The following is a 19,009-nucleotide window of genomic DNA, read 5'->3' on the forward strand; positions in this document are numbered from 1 at the left end:
AAATATGTCTTAGAATCTGACAGACAATTACACAGGCATTGATGTTCAGTAAAAAGCTCTGCTATTTATAAGCGAACCTTATAAATTAATCTCAATATCATAAAAGGAAGAAAATCCCACTTCTGTCTAGATGAATGAGGAATGTTTGAGATTCAGGAAAACAGCAGACCTTATTTTAAGCATGAGATGAAAAAAGAAAAATAATACTGTCTTAACCTTTGAGAACAGTGTGCAAACTAAGATTTGTCCAAAAAGACAAGTTCCTTAAAAGACAGTGGCAAACATTGAAGTTGCTCCTGGCCTTGGAGGGGAAGGGGGATTCGTCTTCCCTTTTCAGAGACCTCCCACCCCCAGGCACCACAGCACTGTGTCTGTGGTAGGAGTCACGGGCGTGGGGGGAGGTGTGGGACTGACAACCCACTTTGTGCAGGACAGCTGAGCTGGAGGTGACCTCACTGACCTTCTATTCAGTAGGCAAAGGGACCAACCCCTTCTTCTCAGGGTTCTGTCCTCCTGAGCACACCTCGTCCCAGGGACCACGACGCTTCACCAGCGCCTTGGAAGGCAGCACTGCCTGCCCACTCCCAGGCATTCAACTCCAAGTGGAAGGCAGACACCTGGCGACCCCAGTGATGGGAAAGTCACTTATCGCAGTAAATCCAGGTGTTTATAAGCATCATTCACAGGCTACTCAACAGCATGGACTTAAAAATGAGCCTGCTCCCAATTCACTGAGTCCTGGCCACAGCTGCCTCGACAGGGCCAGTCCACATGATTTCCCAGGTCTCCCACGGCCACAGGCTGGAGAGCAACCTATACACCAAAGTGCCAGAGAACAGAGGACGTTGGCTTCACTGCTGCAATGGCCACTGTTGAGGAATTTGTTCTTTGCCCACTGTCTTCTGCCTCCGTTTCTCCCTGAGGGCGCAGCAAGCAGCAAGAGGCCACAGCAGGGGTGGGGACCTGCACATTGCAGAGTCCAGAGGAGCGGGACAGGCATGGTCCCAGGCTCTGCAGAACTGAGGCTGGGGAGCCACTGAAGGCAGAACTGTGTGCTGCAAGATGCTGGGGGCACGCTGAGGGGCTGGAGGTAACAGTGGGAAGCAGAAGAGGAGCAACGGACAAACAAGGCAGGTGGAAGGGCAGGGATGCTGGGAGGGAAGTCAGCAGCAAAGGCACCAGGGGTCAGCAGGCCTGGAGGCAAGGGGAGGGGAAGCAGGATGGTGGGGTGGGGGTTGGGGGAAGGGGCTGAAAGGCCTGTGGGTAGGGGGAGGCAGGACAGGGCAGAAGCCTGCTAGCACCCTGAGCTGCTCACTCGGGCCACAGAGGCTGATCCTTGGCTCTCATTCCTCACCCGCCCAACTCTCCCAGTTTCTGCCGATCTCTGATGACCCCTCTTAATCACACAGCAGGAGAGTCCCTTCCTGTCTGATTTCTGGACGCCTGTCATTCCTGAGTGCCAAACATTCTCCTTCGGGGACTCTGTCAAGAGCCTTTGAAATGTCTCCTTTTGCAAAGAGGAGTCTGTGAATCTAGCTTCCCATTACTCAAGTTGGGGTGTTTTCACTTGATACAGATGACCACAGGGACACCAAGAACCAGGTGTTTCCCAAGCGGTCAAGGGCTCCTGAATGTTAAATCTCTATTCTCTCCATACAAGCTCAGCTTGCAGCTGGACTTCTTTTCTCCGGTCCCAAGCAGAGAAGGCCATGCTCATGAGAAAAGATTCCTTATCTCTGTAGAATGGGACCATCCACTTGCAGCCTGTGATGAAAACGAGGCTCGTGTACAGGTTTTCCACAGGAAGTGTTTACAGAAAACTGCACTTATCCTCTTGAACTAAGAGGCCAGGTTTGCCTTGAAGACACTGGGTTTACTCACCCAGCTTGGGATAAACACCCTTCAGACCAGTACAGTAATGGTCTTGGGACTCTTGATCTCTGAATAAACTGTTTGGATGCTTCTGTTGGCCTGGACATACTCCGCATCCTCAATATTACTTTACCCCCGGCACAGAGCAAGAACATTCTATGTGGTGGCCTTGGAAGTCATCTGCAAACGCACGATGCCAACGCCCTTCTGCAGCAGAAGCGGTATTCAGAAATAATGGGTATTGACAGGATTGGGAGTAAAGAAAACAAAACAGCAATTCCTGCTCTGGACATTGCAACGGGAAGCCGTTCAGGAGCTGGAACGGGCAGGGAGGACAGGGAAGGGCTGTCACCTGAGAGGTCCCCACAGGTAGCAGGAGCTGCACAGACTTGGACTGCAGTCTTCCTAAATCCGGAAGATGCGGAAGGACATGGTGGGTGGACACGAACCTGTGCAGGAGGGTGTGCTCAGCAGGGAGAGGGGGTCATTTGGATTATGATCCAGAATCAAGAGGAAAGTTTGTAGATAAACACACAGAATGAGAAAGACCAGAGGGAAGGCAGAAAGGCTACCGAGAGCAGGTGCACAAACTGATAAGCTCAGCACCGTGGTGGGTTTGAACTCACATGTCACCACGTGTCCAACAAAGAACTAGTCAGTGAGGACCTGCAGGAGCCAAGCCACACGTCAGACCTAACAGAGACATGCTACACGTGCAAGAGGTCTTCGTGGAGTGTTTAAAATGTACATGTATTGCAACTTTTTGTACCCAGATAAATTTATCTTTAGGTCCCATTTACCATGAACTTCCTAGATTACTCTCAAACATATACCTGCACCTAACAAGACATATGGGACTTTTAATGAAATTTCACTATTAACTTGGGCACAAAGCAACTTTCAAACACTACCAATGATTTGCTGTAAGATACACTGTACGGGCCTGGCGGTGTGGCCTAGCGGCTAAAGTCCTCGCCTTGAAAGCCCCGGGATCCCATATGGGCACCAGTTCTAATCCCGGCAGCTCCACTTCCCATCCAGCTCCCTGCTTGTGGCCTGGGAAAGCAGTCGAGGACAGCCCAATGCATTGGGACCCTGCACCTGCGTGGGAGACCCGGAAGAGGTTCCAGGTTCCCGGCATCGGATTGGCGCGCATCGGCCCGTTGCGGCTCACTTGTGGAATGAATCATCAGACGGAAGATCTTCCTCTTTGTCTCTCCTCCTCTCTGTATATCTGGCTGTAATAAAATGAATAAATCTTTTTTTTTAAAAAAAAAGATACACTGTAAAATACAGTGCAATTCAAGCAGTGTATAAATAATAAAAAGGTAACCAGGAAAACCCTACCTTTATCTTCAAAATTCCATATGTAAAGTCTTGCTCACTTAAAAGAGAAACACTGAAATTTAACAACAAAACCAACAAGGAATTTGGAAAATTTAAGAAATTTAAGAAATTTAAGAAATTTAAGAAAAAGGAATTTGGAAAGAAATTTAAGAAATTTAAGAAAAAGGAATTTGGAAAGAAAACAAATATGAAAGCAGAAAGCAATGAATGATGCGCCAAAGTAACTATACATGCATCAATAAACCAAAAGCTTGATTTATTTTGCAGGGGGAGGGCCAGTGGTGGCGGGGAGAAGGGGAACTACACAACAGGAAAGTTCCAGTCTGAGTCCTGTAATTGCTCCACTTGTAACCCAGCTCCCTGCTAATGCGCCTGGGAAAACAGCAGGGGGCAGGCCGCCTGCTTGACTTCCTGCCCTCCGCATGGGAAACCTGCAAGAAGCATGTGGCTTCTGGCTTTGGCCTGGCCCTTGCTGCTGTGGGCTTATGGGATATGACTGGCTGTGGGGCAGCTGGGTGGCCGTCCTCCATGGCAGTGGGGAGATGTGACTCCATTTTGGTTCCCTGCCCAAGTTTTGAGCATAGCTACCCACAGCTCTCCGCTTCTGTAAACAAGCTTGCTAGCTGACTGGCTTAAGGCAAGGCCTGGACTTAAGGGGACACTGTGGATTGTGTGCCACTTAACTCGACCGGAGACTTCATAATACAGATCAGCCAAATTGACTGGATGATTTATAATGTGCACTGCTTAAGTTGCTGCAAGCCAACCAGAATGTGGTCTGCTGACTGGATGATTGGAGAGAAAATCTCTGAGTGCTGTAGCCAGTGGGAGCTTACCAGCCCCTGACCTCAGCCACACAGCACAATGGCTCCTGGGGTGTAGCAGCAGCTGCCGCCACCAAGCTTGTGTAATAAAAACTTCTTGCATCCGACACTTGTGTCTGGTGTAATCGCTCTCACTCTCTGTAACAGGGGAAGGAACCAGCAAACGAAAGAGCAGGCTTTCCTTTTCTCTCTTTTGTCTCCATCTTCTGACTTTGAATAAATGAATAAATAATGTTAAAAAAAAAGCGACTCTTCTCCACCTGCTGCCATGTTGCAGGCCTCCTTTGAACGCTGCTGTGTCTGTGGGCTGGGTCATGTGGGTGGTAGAGAAGGCCCCAGGCCTGGCATCAGTCCAGATCCATCACCATTCTGAGACTGCATTACCAGTGCATGCTAGAGTGTTCATTTCATCATCTCTAAGATGGGAACAGCAAAGCCCACCTCCCTGGTCTCTCTGGTGTTACCAGCCCACTGAAAAAGCTGTGCAAGCCAGTCGCGAGGGACAGCCTCCCAGGGAGCCAGCACAGGGCCCACACGCCACGCAGTCACCCCTTGGTGTCCGGGAGGTACTTGTCCCAAGACTTCCTGTAGACACCAAACTGCAGGTGCTCAAGCCCCTTATTTAAAGTGGTAAAGTATTTTCACATCAGCTAATGTGCATCCTTTCAAAGCTTTCAAAGTCATCTCTGGGTTGCATATAACGCCAACACAATGAAAATGCCATGGATGCAGCTTCTAAGCTACGGTGCTTAGGGACTAACAGGAAAACCACCTACCACACATTGAGGGCCAGTGTAATCCTGGCGGTTGGATATTTTTGCTCCTCTGTCAGCAGAGCCTGCAGCGGGAATGCTGGGCTGTAACACCATCAGGTTCTCCTCCTGCCCTAAGCGGTCTCTCCCACACCTCTATCCTTATGCCAGAGGCTCCGGCCTGTGGTCCCCTCTCCTTCTGGCCATCTCCCCAGGGGTCTTGATCTATCCAGTGGCTTGAAACAATTCCATTCTCCTTTCTGTGACTGCATTACTCCTTCCCCTAACCAGCTGCTTACTGAGCTCTGCAGCACACCCAAAGCCCTAAATCAATCACTACATTCACGCATGATTCCTACTCCACCTTGCTTGCCTCGGCTTGTATTCTTCCCTTCCTCACTCACTCACCTCTCAGTCACAGGAACTCTGCACAGCTCTACAGTGGTTGTCACCAACACACAGGTGGACCTATGTCTACCACACTGCTCTGTGAGCTTTTGTTAAATAGCCATTTTGTATTCGTTTTTTTTTTTTTCCCCACCACTTTGAGGCTGAGGTCCCAAAGCCCTGAAAACCATCCCTCAGCTCCAGGATTGTGAGCTCCATGGTTTGTCCATGAGCCATTCAGTCTGGTTCTGGTTTCCCACGTGGGGCAACGAAGCTTCTCTTGGACTCCCTGACTTGCTGGAGCAGTACAATGACATTTGGGTCCCATCCCTACTCACACCAGGACTGTCCTGGCCGAGCCAGGGGGCTGTTAACCCCAGAGAGAACTCTCCTCAGCCCCTGAAAGCAAGTCAGTGCGTGCATGGCAGAGACCCTGCAGTCTGACACAGGAAATGCGGTTCCTCAGTTAACACGCCAAAGACACAGGTCCCTTCACCTGGGGAGGAGGCTCCCTGCACGGGGAAGTCTCCCCGAGCAGCTGCCCTGGATCTTGCCGTATTGTAGCATCTCCCCTTAGTAATGGCTCCAGAAATTCTGCCCAGGAGAGGGTCTGAGCAAGCACCAATGTGGGTGGCTAAGCTAAGCAGGTAGGAAGGAGTGTACTGTGTTTGCATGTGTGCGTATACGTTGTATACCTGTATTGTCAACTTATATATGTGCATGCTATACATGTGTATGGTTATACATGTGTGAGTATGGATATGTACGTGTTTAAGTGTGTGTGTGTAGGACACAGGTTGTAACCACAGTTAACCCACGGAGCTTATAGTATCAAGGAGGGCTGATGTGAATTTTAACAAGCAAGTAAATGTATGATCACAATTTAGGCCTGCCTTATGGGAAGACAGAATACAAGGAGTTGCAAGGATGGTGAATGGGACTGGCATCTGGAGTGTGGAAAGCCTTGGGGACTGGGCCCTTTACTGTGGAATCTGGTGCCACTGCAGGTAGACAGTGTCAGAATAGACCTGGACTGGAGGACACCTCGCAGGGGTCTGCTGAGAATCTGGCTGGGTGGGGAAGCAATTTTGACAAGAGCAATGACCAAGGGGTTGTACTGAAGAGTGGTATAAGCAAAGCCACTTGGTTGCTCCCTGTCTTTGGCAGAGAAGCAGGAGAAGCAAGTGGAAAACGATGAGGCCCTGGTTGGAGAGCTGGCATGTCCCCACAAGACAGTTTAGGGCAACAGTCAAGCCAGGAGCTGATCAGCAGTGGGCCATTATGCTGGGTTGGACGAGTTGTGGAGACAGGAGGTTCACGAACAGAAATGCTGGGCTCTGCACACATAATCTCCATGGAACCACAAGTCTTTCCCTGGCAAAGGCAGGAGACAATGGAAGGGGCCTAGGCAGCTCAAGGCAGCTCAGAAAATACCCTGATCCCATGCAGGCCCCTCCTGTCTCTGCCCTCTCACTCTCCTCCTCACCAGGGAGACCTGAGTACACCTGCAGCCCACCCACAAGGCCTGGGAGAGAGGCAGCCCGGCAAGACTCCTCCACAGGCCACAGCCCAAGGCTCTCTGCTTTGCTTCTCTAAGACTGGAAGAGGGTGGGACTGCTTTGAATGTTGCTCATTAGAGTGAATCTCAACATCTGAACATCCTGGACCTGGTTTTAACTCAGCAGGCATAGACAGGTCATTGGCAGAATGGCTGCTGTGTGGGGCTGTTCTAATGGATGGCTCACTCTATTCTCACCAAATGGATTCAGAGTGTGGGCATCAGACCAACTCAGTATCGACCACAGGAGAAAGGGGATTATAATCAGACAGACAGCAGGATACCAGGGGCGGGGGTAGAGATACTGTCAGGGACACTAGGGAGAGGGGCAGCATTGCCATGGTCTACAAAGTCAGGTATTTCCAGACACTCCCTAGCACGGGGGGCAAGGCTGTCAGTGTAACCTGAATAGCAGGAATCCAGCACCCTTTGACAGCATTCCACCCAGCCAGAGGGACCCATCAGCAACTTCGTTAGGTATCCAGGGGCTTTCTCGAGCTTATAAAGGTATGCCTTGCTCTGCAGAGCTGCCCCTTCCAAAACCAGAAAGGTCACTTTTAGCAGGGGCATGCGTGCGTGTGTGCTTGCGTGTGTGTGTGGTGGGTCTGCAGGCAGACAGTCTGCACTTTATGACTGTATGTGCGTATGTACGGTATTTCATACTGCAGATGTGACAAGTTTTATCACACAGCATCAGTCATTCATACTTTTTCAAAATCACTGCTATTTCCTTAGCATGGTTAGGAGTTATTTACGATCAAATAATGCATTGATTTTTCAGGTCTCTAGGCTTCTTAGAAAGTGCCTTGTCGCTCTTATTATTTTGACTGTCTTAAAGACAAAGATAAACCATCTTTACGATAAGAATGCCCATGAACTCAATAACTCATTGATTTCTTGGGAAACTTCTATCTCCTTGTCTACTGATAAAGTTTCTCTGGGTAATCTGGTTTACTTTGGCTCAATAGATTACATAAGACAGGTGAAACCAACCAACAAAAAAGGTCTTTAGTTCTCTTTGGAGCCTGAATTAGGTCACTCTAGCAAAAACAGAGTGTGACATTATGCAACATTACACAAAGAACTGAACTTGGACTAGCAACAGTGGCAGCCTGGGAGGAAGCCTCTTCCAGCAGCTCACATTTCTCACTTTGGTGACTTTTTCAAAAGTCTGTTAATATCGATCAGAAAAGATGTCACAATCTTGTGCTGGGTTTAACTTGGCACAGAGGACCACTAAACCATTTAAACTTTACAGAGCTCCCCTTTTTTTCCATTTGTCATTTTATCTTTTAAAAGCCCAGACATGGTTTCACCAAGAAAGGAGAACACACCTGTTCTCTCAGTAACAGTATCTATAATGGTTGAGAGCTTTGGGGCAAGCAGAGCCTCAAACCCTGTTACAGACCTTAGTGCCTGACTATTGATGGTGAGCTGCCCACAGCCAGGTCATGCCACCAGGGAACAAGGTCGAGAAACCCAAGGGGCTTGAGGGGTGGGCTGAGACCACGATCCCTGCTTGTTCCTGGAAGGAGATATTTGCCCGCACTTCGGCTGCAGCTTTCTCAGCCTCACAATGGGCAAGTGGGCAACAGGGTGCTCCATCCTTCTGTCCTACAACTGGATGGATGTCCATGGGGTACAGTGGAGTTTCAGGTCCTCCCAAGCCCTTGTAAAGCAGGACAGAAAATAACCATGGTGTGAGCCTTGGGGTTCAATGACCATCAGTACCTCTCCAGGGAGAGGCTTGGCTGCCTTCCTCCCCTCTATGAAAGAACAAGAGAATCAAGGTGTGGGCTCAGTTAGGAAGAAAGAGATGAGATGTTCCAGGGCCTTCAGCTAGGCAAATGACAACCTGCTGGACAAGCAAAAGTCTGCCCCTCAACTTCCAGATCCAAATACTCTAGAGGACTTCAAAAAGGACATGGAAAAATGGAGTGAAAAGGCAAATTTATTTAGGTACATTTTTTGAAATTTATATTTATAAGAGATCTTAAAAAAAAGTCAGGAAAATGCACATTATGCAAAACAGCATGCCTGGACTTCCAAACTTCTTTATACCACAGTCCCCCTCTCTAACTGCACTTTGCAGGAAGTTTTTGGAAGTACCTTCCTCTTTCCCATGAAGGTGGGCTTCTGTTTCTACCCTGCAGGTGTCAGAGGGATGGGAACAGGAGGGAGAGAGGGCGGCACCACAGAAAGTAAGTGATTAGACAAATCTCATTAAGCCAGTTCCAGTTCATTCAAACACAACGAAAATCAAAGAACCTTGATTCCCAAGCCAATTAAATGGGATTTCCTAAGCATAAATTGAGTTCATTAGATACCTAGTAAGGATAATCCATAATTTAATATGGAAATTTAGACGTGGTGGTGTTACTAATCAGATAAACAGAGCTTCAAATTAGATGCTGGGAAAGATCAATGAACCCACTCTAATTGCTGACCCAAAAGGAGCAAGCAAGAGGAACAAATCAAAGGAATATTCCCCTTAGTCCCTCCCTTGCTAAGTGTCAGGGATGCCTGGCAAGTGGTGGGACCCTGGGATGAAACAGCCCTTGCCAAGGATGACCCCTTTTCCCACCAGCTGCGATCATGCATGCTGGAGGGCCCAAGACCCTCCAGAGCCGAGCAGCCCCATGTCCCTGCAGAAGGCCCTCTGCTGCACTAAACACCATCAAGCTGAGTGTGGCCCAATCAACTGTTCTCAAACAGATTGTATTAGAAATGGCTGAACCCCGAATTATGAGAAAACTAGGCAAAGCAGCACTAGGAAGGAGTACTTATAGCAAAGAGAAGGAGGCACTGAATATTACGTAAGCTTTTGCTTATTACTTAAGCATTTTGCTTAAACACAGTGAGATGTCTGAGTTCGCATTAAGTTTTAGGCATCTGTTTAAGAGCCTGATGTGTCTTTGCCCCTACTGAGCCACATGTAAACTGTGTCTGGGTATGGACGAGCGTTGGCTGGGATGAAACATTCAACAGTAAGAACTGGAATGGGCTGAAGGCCAGTCAGGAGAGGCCACTGTGGGCTGAAGGTCAGTCAGGAAAGGCCACTGTTCCTGCTAGGACAGGACATGGACTAAGTAGGGCTGGCCCATGGAAGCACTGGTACGCGCAAGATCTGGCAATGGGAGCGGTTCTGATGAAAGAGCCTGGGCAACTACTCTGGCGGGACACAGTCCCTGCAGGTGAGTGCAAGAACCACGATAGGGAGCAGCCCAGACTAGGTCAGGGAAAGGTACCCACTGGCATACTTTTGGCACAGGTCAGGGGCAGACCAGGCTGAACCAGTTAACATCACCCACTGGCGAATCTGGGCACAAGAACAGAGTGTGGGTCAGGCCAGGTACGGTCACAACACATACCAGTGCACATTAAGGCTGGGATTGGATGCCTGGTGGACTAGCTAGGCTACAACTCTCACCAGCGCCAGCTGGAATTGGGGGCTGGCTGGGCTGGGCCAGGCTACAACACCCACTGGCAAATGTTGAGGAGAGGTGGGCCATACAAGAGTGGGCCACAGCAACCACCAGCACACATGAGAACCAGGAGGGAGGGGGCAAAGACGGTAGGCGGAATGTGGAGGGCTCCTCTGCTGGACAGCCACTCCCACTGGAGAGCATGAGCTGGGGTGGAGGGAGGCCAGACCAGGCTGAGCTACAACACCTATGGGCCTCATGTGAGCTAGATCAGGGAAGTCAGGCTGGGCTGATTGCTCCTACTGTTGGAAACATAAATTAGAGTGAATGAGGGTTGACTGGGCTTTGCCACAGCATCAGCTGGCAGAGGCTGGCACGGGGGGCTAATTCTGTCAAGTTAAACGACAGAACTAACTGCAGAATGCATAATCAGGGAGTAGGAGTGGCCTAGTAGGGAGATAGTAGGTGCCTCCGTCTTGGGTTGCCACTCCCACTGGAGAGCTTGAAAACCAGGACAGGGCAGGGGTGGCTAGACAGAACAGCACCCACCAGTATGTGTGTGGACTGGATAGTAGGGTTGGTTGGGTTGCACTAGGCTTCAATGCCAACTGACATGTACAAAAGCTAAATGGGATATGGGAAAGACTGAACAAGTCTGCAGTACATACTGGCAAGCATGGGAATCAGGGTAAGGGCCAGGCCTGGTGGGAGTTATGGGGAGTCGCCCCAAGTAGGCTGCAGCTCCCATTGGATTGAGTGAGGGCCAAGTATGCAGTGGGCAGGATCGAGCTGGACTACAACACCCATTGGTTTGCGTGGAAGACAAGGCTGGAAACAGAACTGACCCAGCAATTGCAACCACCAGCATGTGCATAAGCTGATTGGGGCGACGGATGGTGCCAGACCCTGTACTGGCAAGCACATACAAGAATCAGGTCTGGGATCACCCCAGATGAAGTTTCTCTGGGGATCCCTCCAACTGAACTGCTGATCTCAGAACCCCAACCATGGAGAGACTATGTCAGCCAGTGGATTCTGAAGAGATTTCATTGTGCTTGGAGAGGTGCGATTGGCAGCAATTCAAACTATTGACCTATCAAAACTGCAGGACCCTCAGAGTATGCCCCACGTCAGAGACCTGGGATGGGTGGGAGTCTGGGTGGGGCCTTTCCCTCTATCTCTTCCCTTACCTCAGATAAAGAAAAAAATATTAATGTGGAAACAATGGTCTTACCCACTTCCCTGTAGCCCTTGACACTTTGTGCCCCAATCAACTATGTAGAGATTACCAAAATAAAAGACTTAAAAAAAAAAGAGCCTGATGTGGCTATGTTGCTCCAGAGAACAGATGTGAGGAGACGTCAGACACTCCAGTGTCCCCATGTGCTTGAGCACCCAGAGACGTCCATGGCTGAGAGCTGTCACCAAACAGTGCTGCCGCAACCTCAGGGCTGAAGCCAGAGCCACGAGGGCTCCTGCAATACAGGACAGAGACGGGAAGTTGAACAGGGAGCGGCCAAGTCCAGAGTCACAGTGCAACCATGAGGGGCCTTCAAACAGTTCATGTACTTTGGAAAAAAAACTGCATGATTTCAAACAAAGGTCTGTGTCAAAATAAATGTATGCTTTCATTCCACTTTCCCGCAAAAACTCGTTGGGGTTGTCTCAAAGTCAGAAGTCAACAGAGCAAGGAAGGGAATGTGAGAGATACTGAGCTAAAGGGGACGCAAGGTTTCAGTCAGAACGCTGGAGGAGACTGTTCAGGGGAGAGAGATGAACACGATTAAAGAGATGCACCATTTGCTTAGAACAGAAATAAACTCAAATACAAAGTACCGGAAAACTTTCTGGCATAGAGCAAGATGCAAAGTCACAGGCTTAAAGTCACACACAGATACTGTGTATCATGGGAAATCTGGGAAGTTGATCAGCACCCAGGCATGCCACAGCAAAGCTGGAGGACATGATCCATGAAAAACACCAATGATACCTGAGCCTGCTGAAACTCTGGCCTTGTTGGAGCCAGCACCGTGGAACGTGTGCTATGATATGCCCCTGTCTGAAGTACAGGCATCCCACAGGGATGCCAGTTCAAGGTCCAACTGCTCTTCTTCTCATCCACCTCCCTGCTAATGGTCTGGGAATGTAGCAGAGTATGGCTCAGGTCCTTGGGCCCCTGCACTCATGTGGGAGACCCGGATTAAGCTCCTGGCTCCTTGTAGCCATCTGATGAGTGAACCACCAGATGGAAGATCTCTCCCTCCTGTCTTTCTCTCTGTGTAACTACGTCTTTCAAATAAAAATTAAAAAAAAAAAATATTTCCCTGCATCAGACAGGATGGGCATAGCTATGACGCAGTAACAAACAGCCCCCAAACCTTAGGAGGTCACAGTCACCAGTCTATCTCTCATGCATGCTACATGCTCCAGGTTGGAAAGCTCAGAGGCTCTGCCCATTGCAATGACCAAGGCTGACAGGCCAATTACTGGGATACAGGGAAAGAGAAGTCCGAATACTCCCACAGCACAGAGAGACACTCCAGGCTGAAAGAGATACTGATGGGTTTGACATGGCCTACAACAACCATAACCTTACTATGTAACAGGAAATGGAGTGTGAGAAGTATTTTGGGGCAGTGCTAATGACAACCACATACCCAAAAGGAACAAAATGTTAGACTGACTTTATGATTTTTTTTCCCTGTGGCAATGTCCATGATGAGAAGAGAATGGGATGTCACATTTAAACAGTCAGAGCGACATAAAATTCCTTAAGAATTTCATAGGACATGGGACAAACTCTTGTGGAATATGAGCCCAGATTCTGCTAGGAAAGCAGGAAGGGGAAAAGGCATTATCTCACTATTACAAAAAAATCAGACAATGCTTAATCCAGCTAAAACTGAACCCAATAGACCTTAAGCCATCTTCTGCTGCTTTTCCCAGGCCATTACCAGGGAGTGGGATTAGAAGTGGAGCAGCTGGGCGTGGTGTGGTGGTCTATGGGCTAAAGTCCTTGCTTTGAATGCACTGACATCCATATGGGCGCCAGTTCTAATCCCAGCATCCCCGCTTCCCTTCCAGCTCCCTGCTTCTGGCCTGGGAAAGCAGTCAGGGACGGGCCAAAGCTTTGGGACCCTGCACCCACGTGGGAGACCTGGAAGTAGCTCTGGGCTCTTGGCTTCATGTTGGCACAGCTCCAGCTGTTGTGGCCGATTGGGGAGTGAATCATTGGACAGAAGATCTTCCCCTCAGTCTCTCCTCCTCTCTGTATATCTGGCTTTCCAATAAAATTAATCTTAAAAAAAAAAGAAGTGAAGCAGTTGGGGCAGGAACCAGTGCCCCTTTGGTATGCTGGCATTGCAGATAGCAGCTTTACCCACTAGGCCACAGTGCTAGCCCCTGATTCTAAAATTGATACAGAAAACCAAAGGACCCAGGAGGGCCAGAACAATCACACAGCACAAGGAGGTTAGAGGACAGCAATGCACAGATGCTCACTTCAAAGTCCCGTGTCCTCTAGATCTCAGACGGAACCACCCCTCCCAGGGTCCTTTCTCCCTCCAGGTCCTCAGGGGGCAGTCCAGTTGCCTCTTGCCCTAACACCCAAGCTACAGATGGCTCTTCCAGACAACTGTCCTCCCACTGCCTCCTTCAGCCTCATGCCACCAGCTTTGATGATCCCCATCACACCCTGATGGTGAAGCTTGGGATAGTCTTTCTTTCGCCTGCAACTCTAACCATTGTCTTGGGCAATGGGGTGGGCCCATGTGACTGGCACATCTTACTTTCAGTATCCTTCTCTTTATTCAATGCCATGACTTCTCCCCCAAGATGCCCTCATCAGGCATTGCACAGTGGGTAAAGGTGAGACCACAGGTCACCACGCACTTGTACCCAAGTCTGCATGCCTGAGAAGGTTTTCTTAATGAGGCTGTGACCTTTCACACTACAAACACCTTCCTGGGGGGCTGAAGATCCATGTACATGGTTCCTGGGTGAGTCAGGGTGTCAGAAAGAACTCAGGGCTTTGGGGGAGCATAGTAAGCACCCCAACTCCCACTCGAGGACTGGGAGGCATTTCATGGCCTCACCTGCATGTCACACTCAAGTGGCTTGCAGAGTGGCATGATTCCCCTGTGGATCTTCGAGTCCTGCAGGAACCAACAGGGTGTATCGTGATCAGCCTCACCCATCATCTTGTTCTGTTTGATAAACAGATCAGCACCCTCTTATTCAGGGGGTGGGATACCTTTGGAGACTGCCCCCGGTGCATGTCAGAAACTGCAGATAGCACCAAAACCTACACATTCTGTTGTGTCCAACACCTACACCTGTGCTAATGTTTCATCTTTAAACAAGGCACGGAGAGAGCAACATTAATAAACAGTAACAGAATACAACACATTTTACAGTCAACTGTTACAAAAATTGTTGGAAACTCAGCAATTATTTCTCTGGAATTTTCTTCTGACTGCAGCTGCCTGTGGGTTAACAGCAACACCAGGAAACTAGAATGCATATAAGGAGAAGACAGTTGTACGGGAAGAAAAGCACGCCCACGTGGGAGTTGTCAGATCGATGTCTCACAGTCAAGGCTACTCACAGCCCTTCTGCAAGGGTGCTTAAAGACCAGGGCAGGCCTTGGACACTGAGCCCAAGCAGGGCCCAGGATGGAATGCAACTTAGGGCACCAAGGAACGTTGGCACTGGAACAGGTTCTGAAGGACTGCGTTCCTGGCTGTCTCCAGGCTCGCTGGGCTTGTCATTTGAGAGGGCTGGGAAATACAGAACAGGGACCATCGCATGAAACAACACAGGAGCTGAGCTCCCACCCACCGCTTCGCCTGGCCACGGAGGACTAGTTAGAGGCACACACTTCCAGCAGCACCCCCCTTTCTCTCCCAGTGGTTCTCTTTAGAACGGCTAATTCCTGACAGACACCAGACTCCTTCTATACCAGAAACACCACTTTACCACAAGATGGGAGTTCCTATAACCATGCCATGTTTTTCTAAAAACATTTCTGCATAGTTTAACTCAGAAAAAAAGAACAGAAACGGGTTAACTGTCCATGTGTATTTTTCAGCAGCTATTTTTGCTTTTCAGGGATTAAAAAAAAAAGCTTGAAACGATTTATTGAAAAGAATATAAACAATTCTCCATGTCATTTAAAAATAATCAAATGCTTTCCATGAGAATAGACTTCAAGTTTTCTTTCTCCAAATATCTTTTAATAAGCAAAATAAACCCCCATCTGCTCCCTGATGCTACAGCAAACATGTCAGAGAAGCCAGGCAATGCATCCGTCCCATCATCCTGTGCAAAGATTCTTTTCAACCATCCAGAATCTACTCTGCATATTTCAAAGGCAGGAAAATGAGCTGATAAAAATGGAAAATGTCATCCAGAAAGCAGCACCTTCAGCATGGAAATCTACACACATCCCAAACGTTCTTGGGAAAGATTTCCCCTCTCGCACACCACCTATCTGGCTGTGAGTGAGGAGGCTAGAAGACACCCACATGCTAATTAAGCTTCCTAAAATGTCTGTAAGGCAGCAGACACAAAGCACGCATGGGCCAGTGCCCAGCAGAGTCACCTTCAAGGTCAGCCTCACAGCGTTGCAGTTCTCCTGCAGTGGGTTCAGCTTCAGCGTCTCCCCGAGATTGCTGCAGCCGGACGACTGGTGCTGCAGCTCACAGCAGACGCACACCTCCACGCTGTCAAACTTGATCTGGAAGGAGAACAGACAGAACTTACCATTAAATATGGCACTGGGCATCACGGGAACCCTTCAGTGACACAATGAAACCCGCAGGGACGGCTCTGCTGAGGCCATTTTGAGTCCATTACAATGAAATAAAGGAGGCAACATGAGTTCTGCTGACCAAGGCTGGGAAGAAACTCATCAAGAATGATTTCAAATTCCATTTCAAAAAACCTAAAGGAGCCATTGAAGAAAACTGAGCCAGAAGTTTATAGGAAACCTCAGATGAATGGCACAGAGAGATAACGACAAGAACCTGAAAATCACTCCTAGTGGGTTATGCACAGGAGTACTCTCCCACCTTGGGCAAAGATCTTCTGTCCAGGGCTCATCGGACACCTGCTCATCCACCACGGCCCAGCCGCAGCTCCAACCCTGACAGCTGGTCTGATGTTCTCACCGGGCGCTTGCCACGATCAGCCACCACAGTACTCACAAGGCCAGTGACCAGTAGGCACTCAGTGCTCAATAAACACACGTAGCTTGAAAACTTACAAACCGTGGCGGGAAAGAAATGCTCTCCAGGTGTTGTAGACGAAGGGAATGCAGAACCCTCCATGACAGTAAAGAGAACACAGCTGTGGTGTCAGGGTGTGCGTGTACTGAAGGGCTGTGCACTTGGCCCCGACCCGGCACCTCCCTCACAGCCTCTGGTCTGCTCGGAGTCCCACCTTCCTGCTGCGGCTCTCTCTGGGAGGCAGCAGCTGATGGTGCAAGTTGTTCAATCCCTGTCTTCCACATCGGAGACCTAGACTGAGTACCTGCTTTAGCCACCACAGGCATTTAAAGAGGGGAAAGGCAGACTGAGCTAGGCATGACCATAGAACTCTCCAGCACTCATGGGTACTGGGGTTGGGTAAAGGCCATGTTGGTTCAAGCTGCACCACCTGCAAGCACACCCAAGCATAGGGTGTGGGTGGGACTATCTACCAGCCCAGACATAGGCCAAGACGGAAGGTGCAGACTATGCCAGGCAAGGGCCTAGCATCCACTGGCATATGCAAGACCTGGAAATGGGCCTGGTGGGAGAACTTGGGAAATGTCCCTGGTGGGCCAAAGCTCCTGCTGGTGAGCATGTGATTCAGGCCTGGGTGTTGGTCAGGCTGGACAAAGGCAGTACCACCTGTCGCCAAGTGTGTGGATTGGTTCTGGAGAGGCGTGGATCAGGCAGGGTCAGACCAAACCTTAACACACTAGCAATGTGCAGGAGCCAGTCTGGAATGACGAACATGCCAGGCTAGGCTATCACACTTAATGGTTACAGGAGTTAGAAATGAGAGCAGACTGGATAGGGCTAGGCTGCAGCACCCAGCAGTGACAGCTGGGACTAGGGGTGGGTGGGGTCAGGCCAGACTGCAGCATCAGATGGCAAAGGCCAAGATGGGAGATAGGGTATGCTGAGGAGGGTCAGGGCAACCACTGGCACACAGAATCTGTGGCTGGCAGCAGGCCTTACTGGAGAGCTAAGAGGACAATGTGGCTAGGTTGTGCTTCCCACTGGTGAACACGAGAGCTGGAATTGGGCCGGCAATCTGGGCTGGACATGGCTACAGTGTCCCTTGGCATGGGTATGGATTGGGTCTGGGTTGCGCCAGACTGGGCTAGACCAGCACCCACTGGTGCTCATGAGATCCAGGGTGGGTAAAAAAAACATCTGGACTAGGTCTAGGCACCTAATGACCCATATGAGAGCTGTTCTGGCATGTACCAGTTGTGGCTGGGCCAACAATAAGAACTGGAATGAGGATGGGCCAGTTGGGCAAGGCCATTGTTCCTGCCAGGACAGGAGGTGGATTAAGTCAGTTTGGGCCAAGGTCCTACCGGTGTGTGCGAGATCTGCCACTGGAGGAGAGCTGATAGAGGAGCTTGAGGAACTCATTTGTCAGGATTCAGTCATGCAGGTGAGTGCAAGAACCAAGGTGAGGAGCAGCCCAGACCAGACCAGGTTACAGCACCTGCCGGCATACATGTAGGTCAGGTCTAGGAGCAGGCCAGGGTAGACCAGTTTATAACACCCACTGGCAGATCTGATAACCAGGACAATGTGCAGGACAGGCTGGTTCGGGCCACAGCACTAGCCAGTTCATTTTAGGGCTGTGACCAGGCACTGGCTGGGCCAAGTTAAGCTGCAGCACCCACTAGTATGAGCTGGCAGCAGGCACAGACTGGGCCAGGCCAGGCTGTAACACCTGCCAGCAAATGCTGAGATGAGGCAAGCTATGCCAGACTGGGCCGCAGCACCCTCCAAACCATGTAAGACCCCAGGGGAAAAGGTGCAAGCCTGGCGGGGGAGGGGCAGCATGGGCTCCCCTGCTAGGCTACTGCTCCCACTGGCAAGCATGGGAACTGGGTGACCAGGTCGGGCAAGGCTACAATATCTGTTGGCCTGCATGTAAACAGGGTTAGGTGGATAGCCAGGCTGGGTTAACTGACTGTATCCGCTGGCATGCATGGGTCAGAGTATGTGCAACCTGGTAGGGCTTTACCGCAGCATCAGCCGGCAAGTGCTGGGACTGGGGGCATATCCTGTCAAGCCAGCTGCAGAACCACCTGACAAATGTCAGATCTGGGCCTGGTTGTGGGCCCAGCAGGGAAACTGGGCATCTCTCTGATGGGCTGTAACTCCCATTGGAGAGCATGAGGAACAGGGTTGGGTTAGGGCCTGGTTAGATAGGTGGTGGCACCCACTGCCTGAGTGCAGGCTGGATAGTGGGATCAGTTGGACTGAACTAGACTCTAACACCCACTGATGTGTATGAGAGCCGAATGAAATGTGGGACAGACTAGACCAGTCTGTTGCATATACTGGCATGCCCAGGAACCAGGGCAGGGGCTGGGCCTAAGGAAAGTTATTGGGGGTTGCTCTGATTAGGCTGCAGTTCTCGCTGATGTACATGAGGGTTGAGTATGTTGTGGGCTGGTTTGGTCTGGGCCACAGAATCCGTTGGTTTGTGTAGGAGACGAGGCTGGAGATAGAACCGACCCAGCAATTACTATTACATGTGTGTGTGGGGGGCGGGTGGCTGATGTGGGAGATGGATTGACCAGACCCTGTACTGGCAAACATACAAGAG

At 49.9% G+C, this 19,009-nt stretch overlaps 1 protein-coding gene across 3 annotated transcripts in view; it reads right to left on the reverse strand.

Moving 5' to 3' along the window:
- Positions 1-19,009, reverse strand: part of ENTREP2 (endosomal transmembrane epsin interactor 2) — a 336,201-nt gene that overhangs the window by 29,096 nt on the left and 288,096 nt on the right. For all 3 annotated transcript variants that reach the window (XM_058666544.1, XM_058666543.1, XM_012929205.3), the window contains exon 4: positions 15,768-15,902. In XM_058666544.1, coding sequence (XP_058522527.1) covers positions 15,768-15,902 — 135 coding nt within the window. The remainder of the gene's footprint in view (positions 1-15,767; positions 15,903-19,009) is intronic.

The sequence above is a fragment of the Ochotona princeps genome, chromosome 6 (assembly GCF_030435755.1).
Source record: "Ochotona princeps isolate mOchPri1 chromosome 6, mOchPri1.hap1, whole genome shotgun sequence".
NCBI classification, from domain to species: Eukaryota; Metazoa; Chordata; class Mammalia; order Lagomorpha; family Ochotonidae; genus Ochotona; species Ochotona princeps.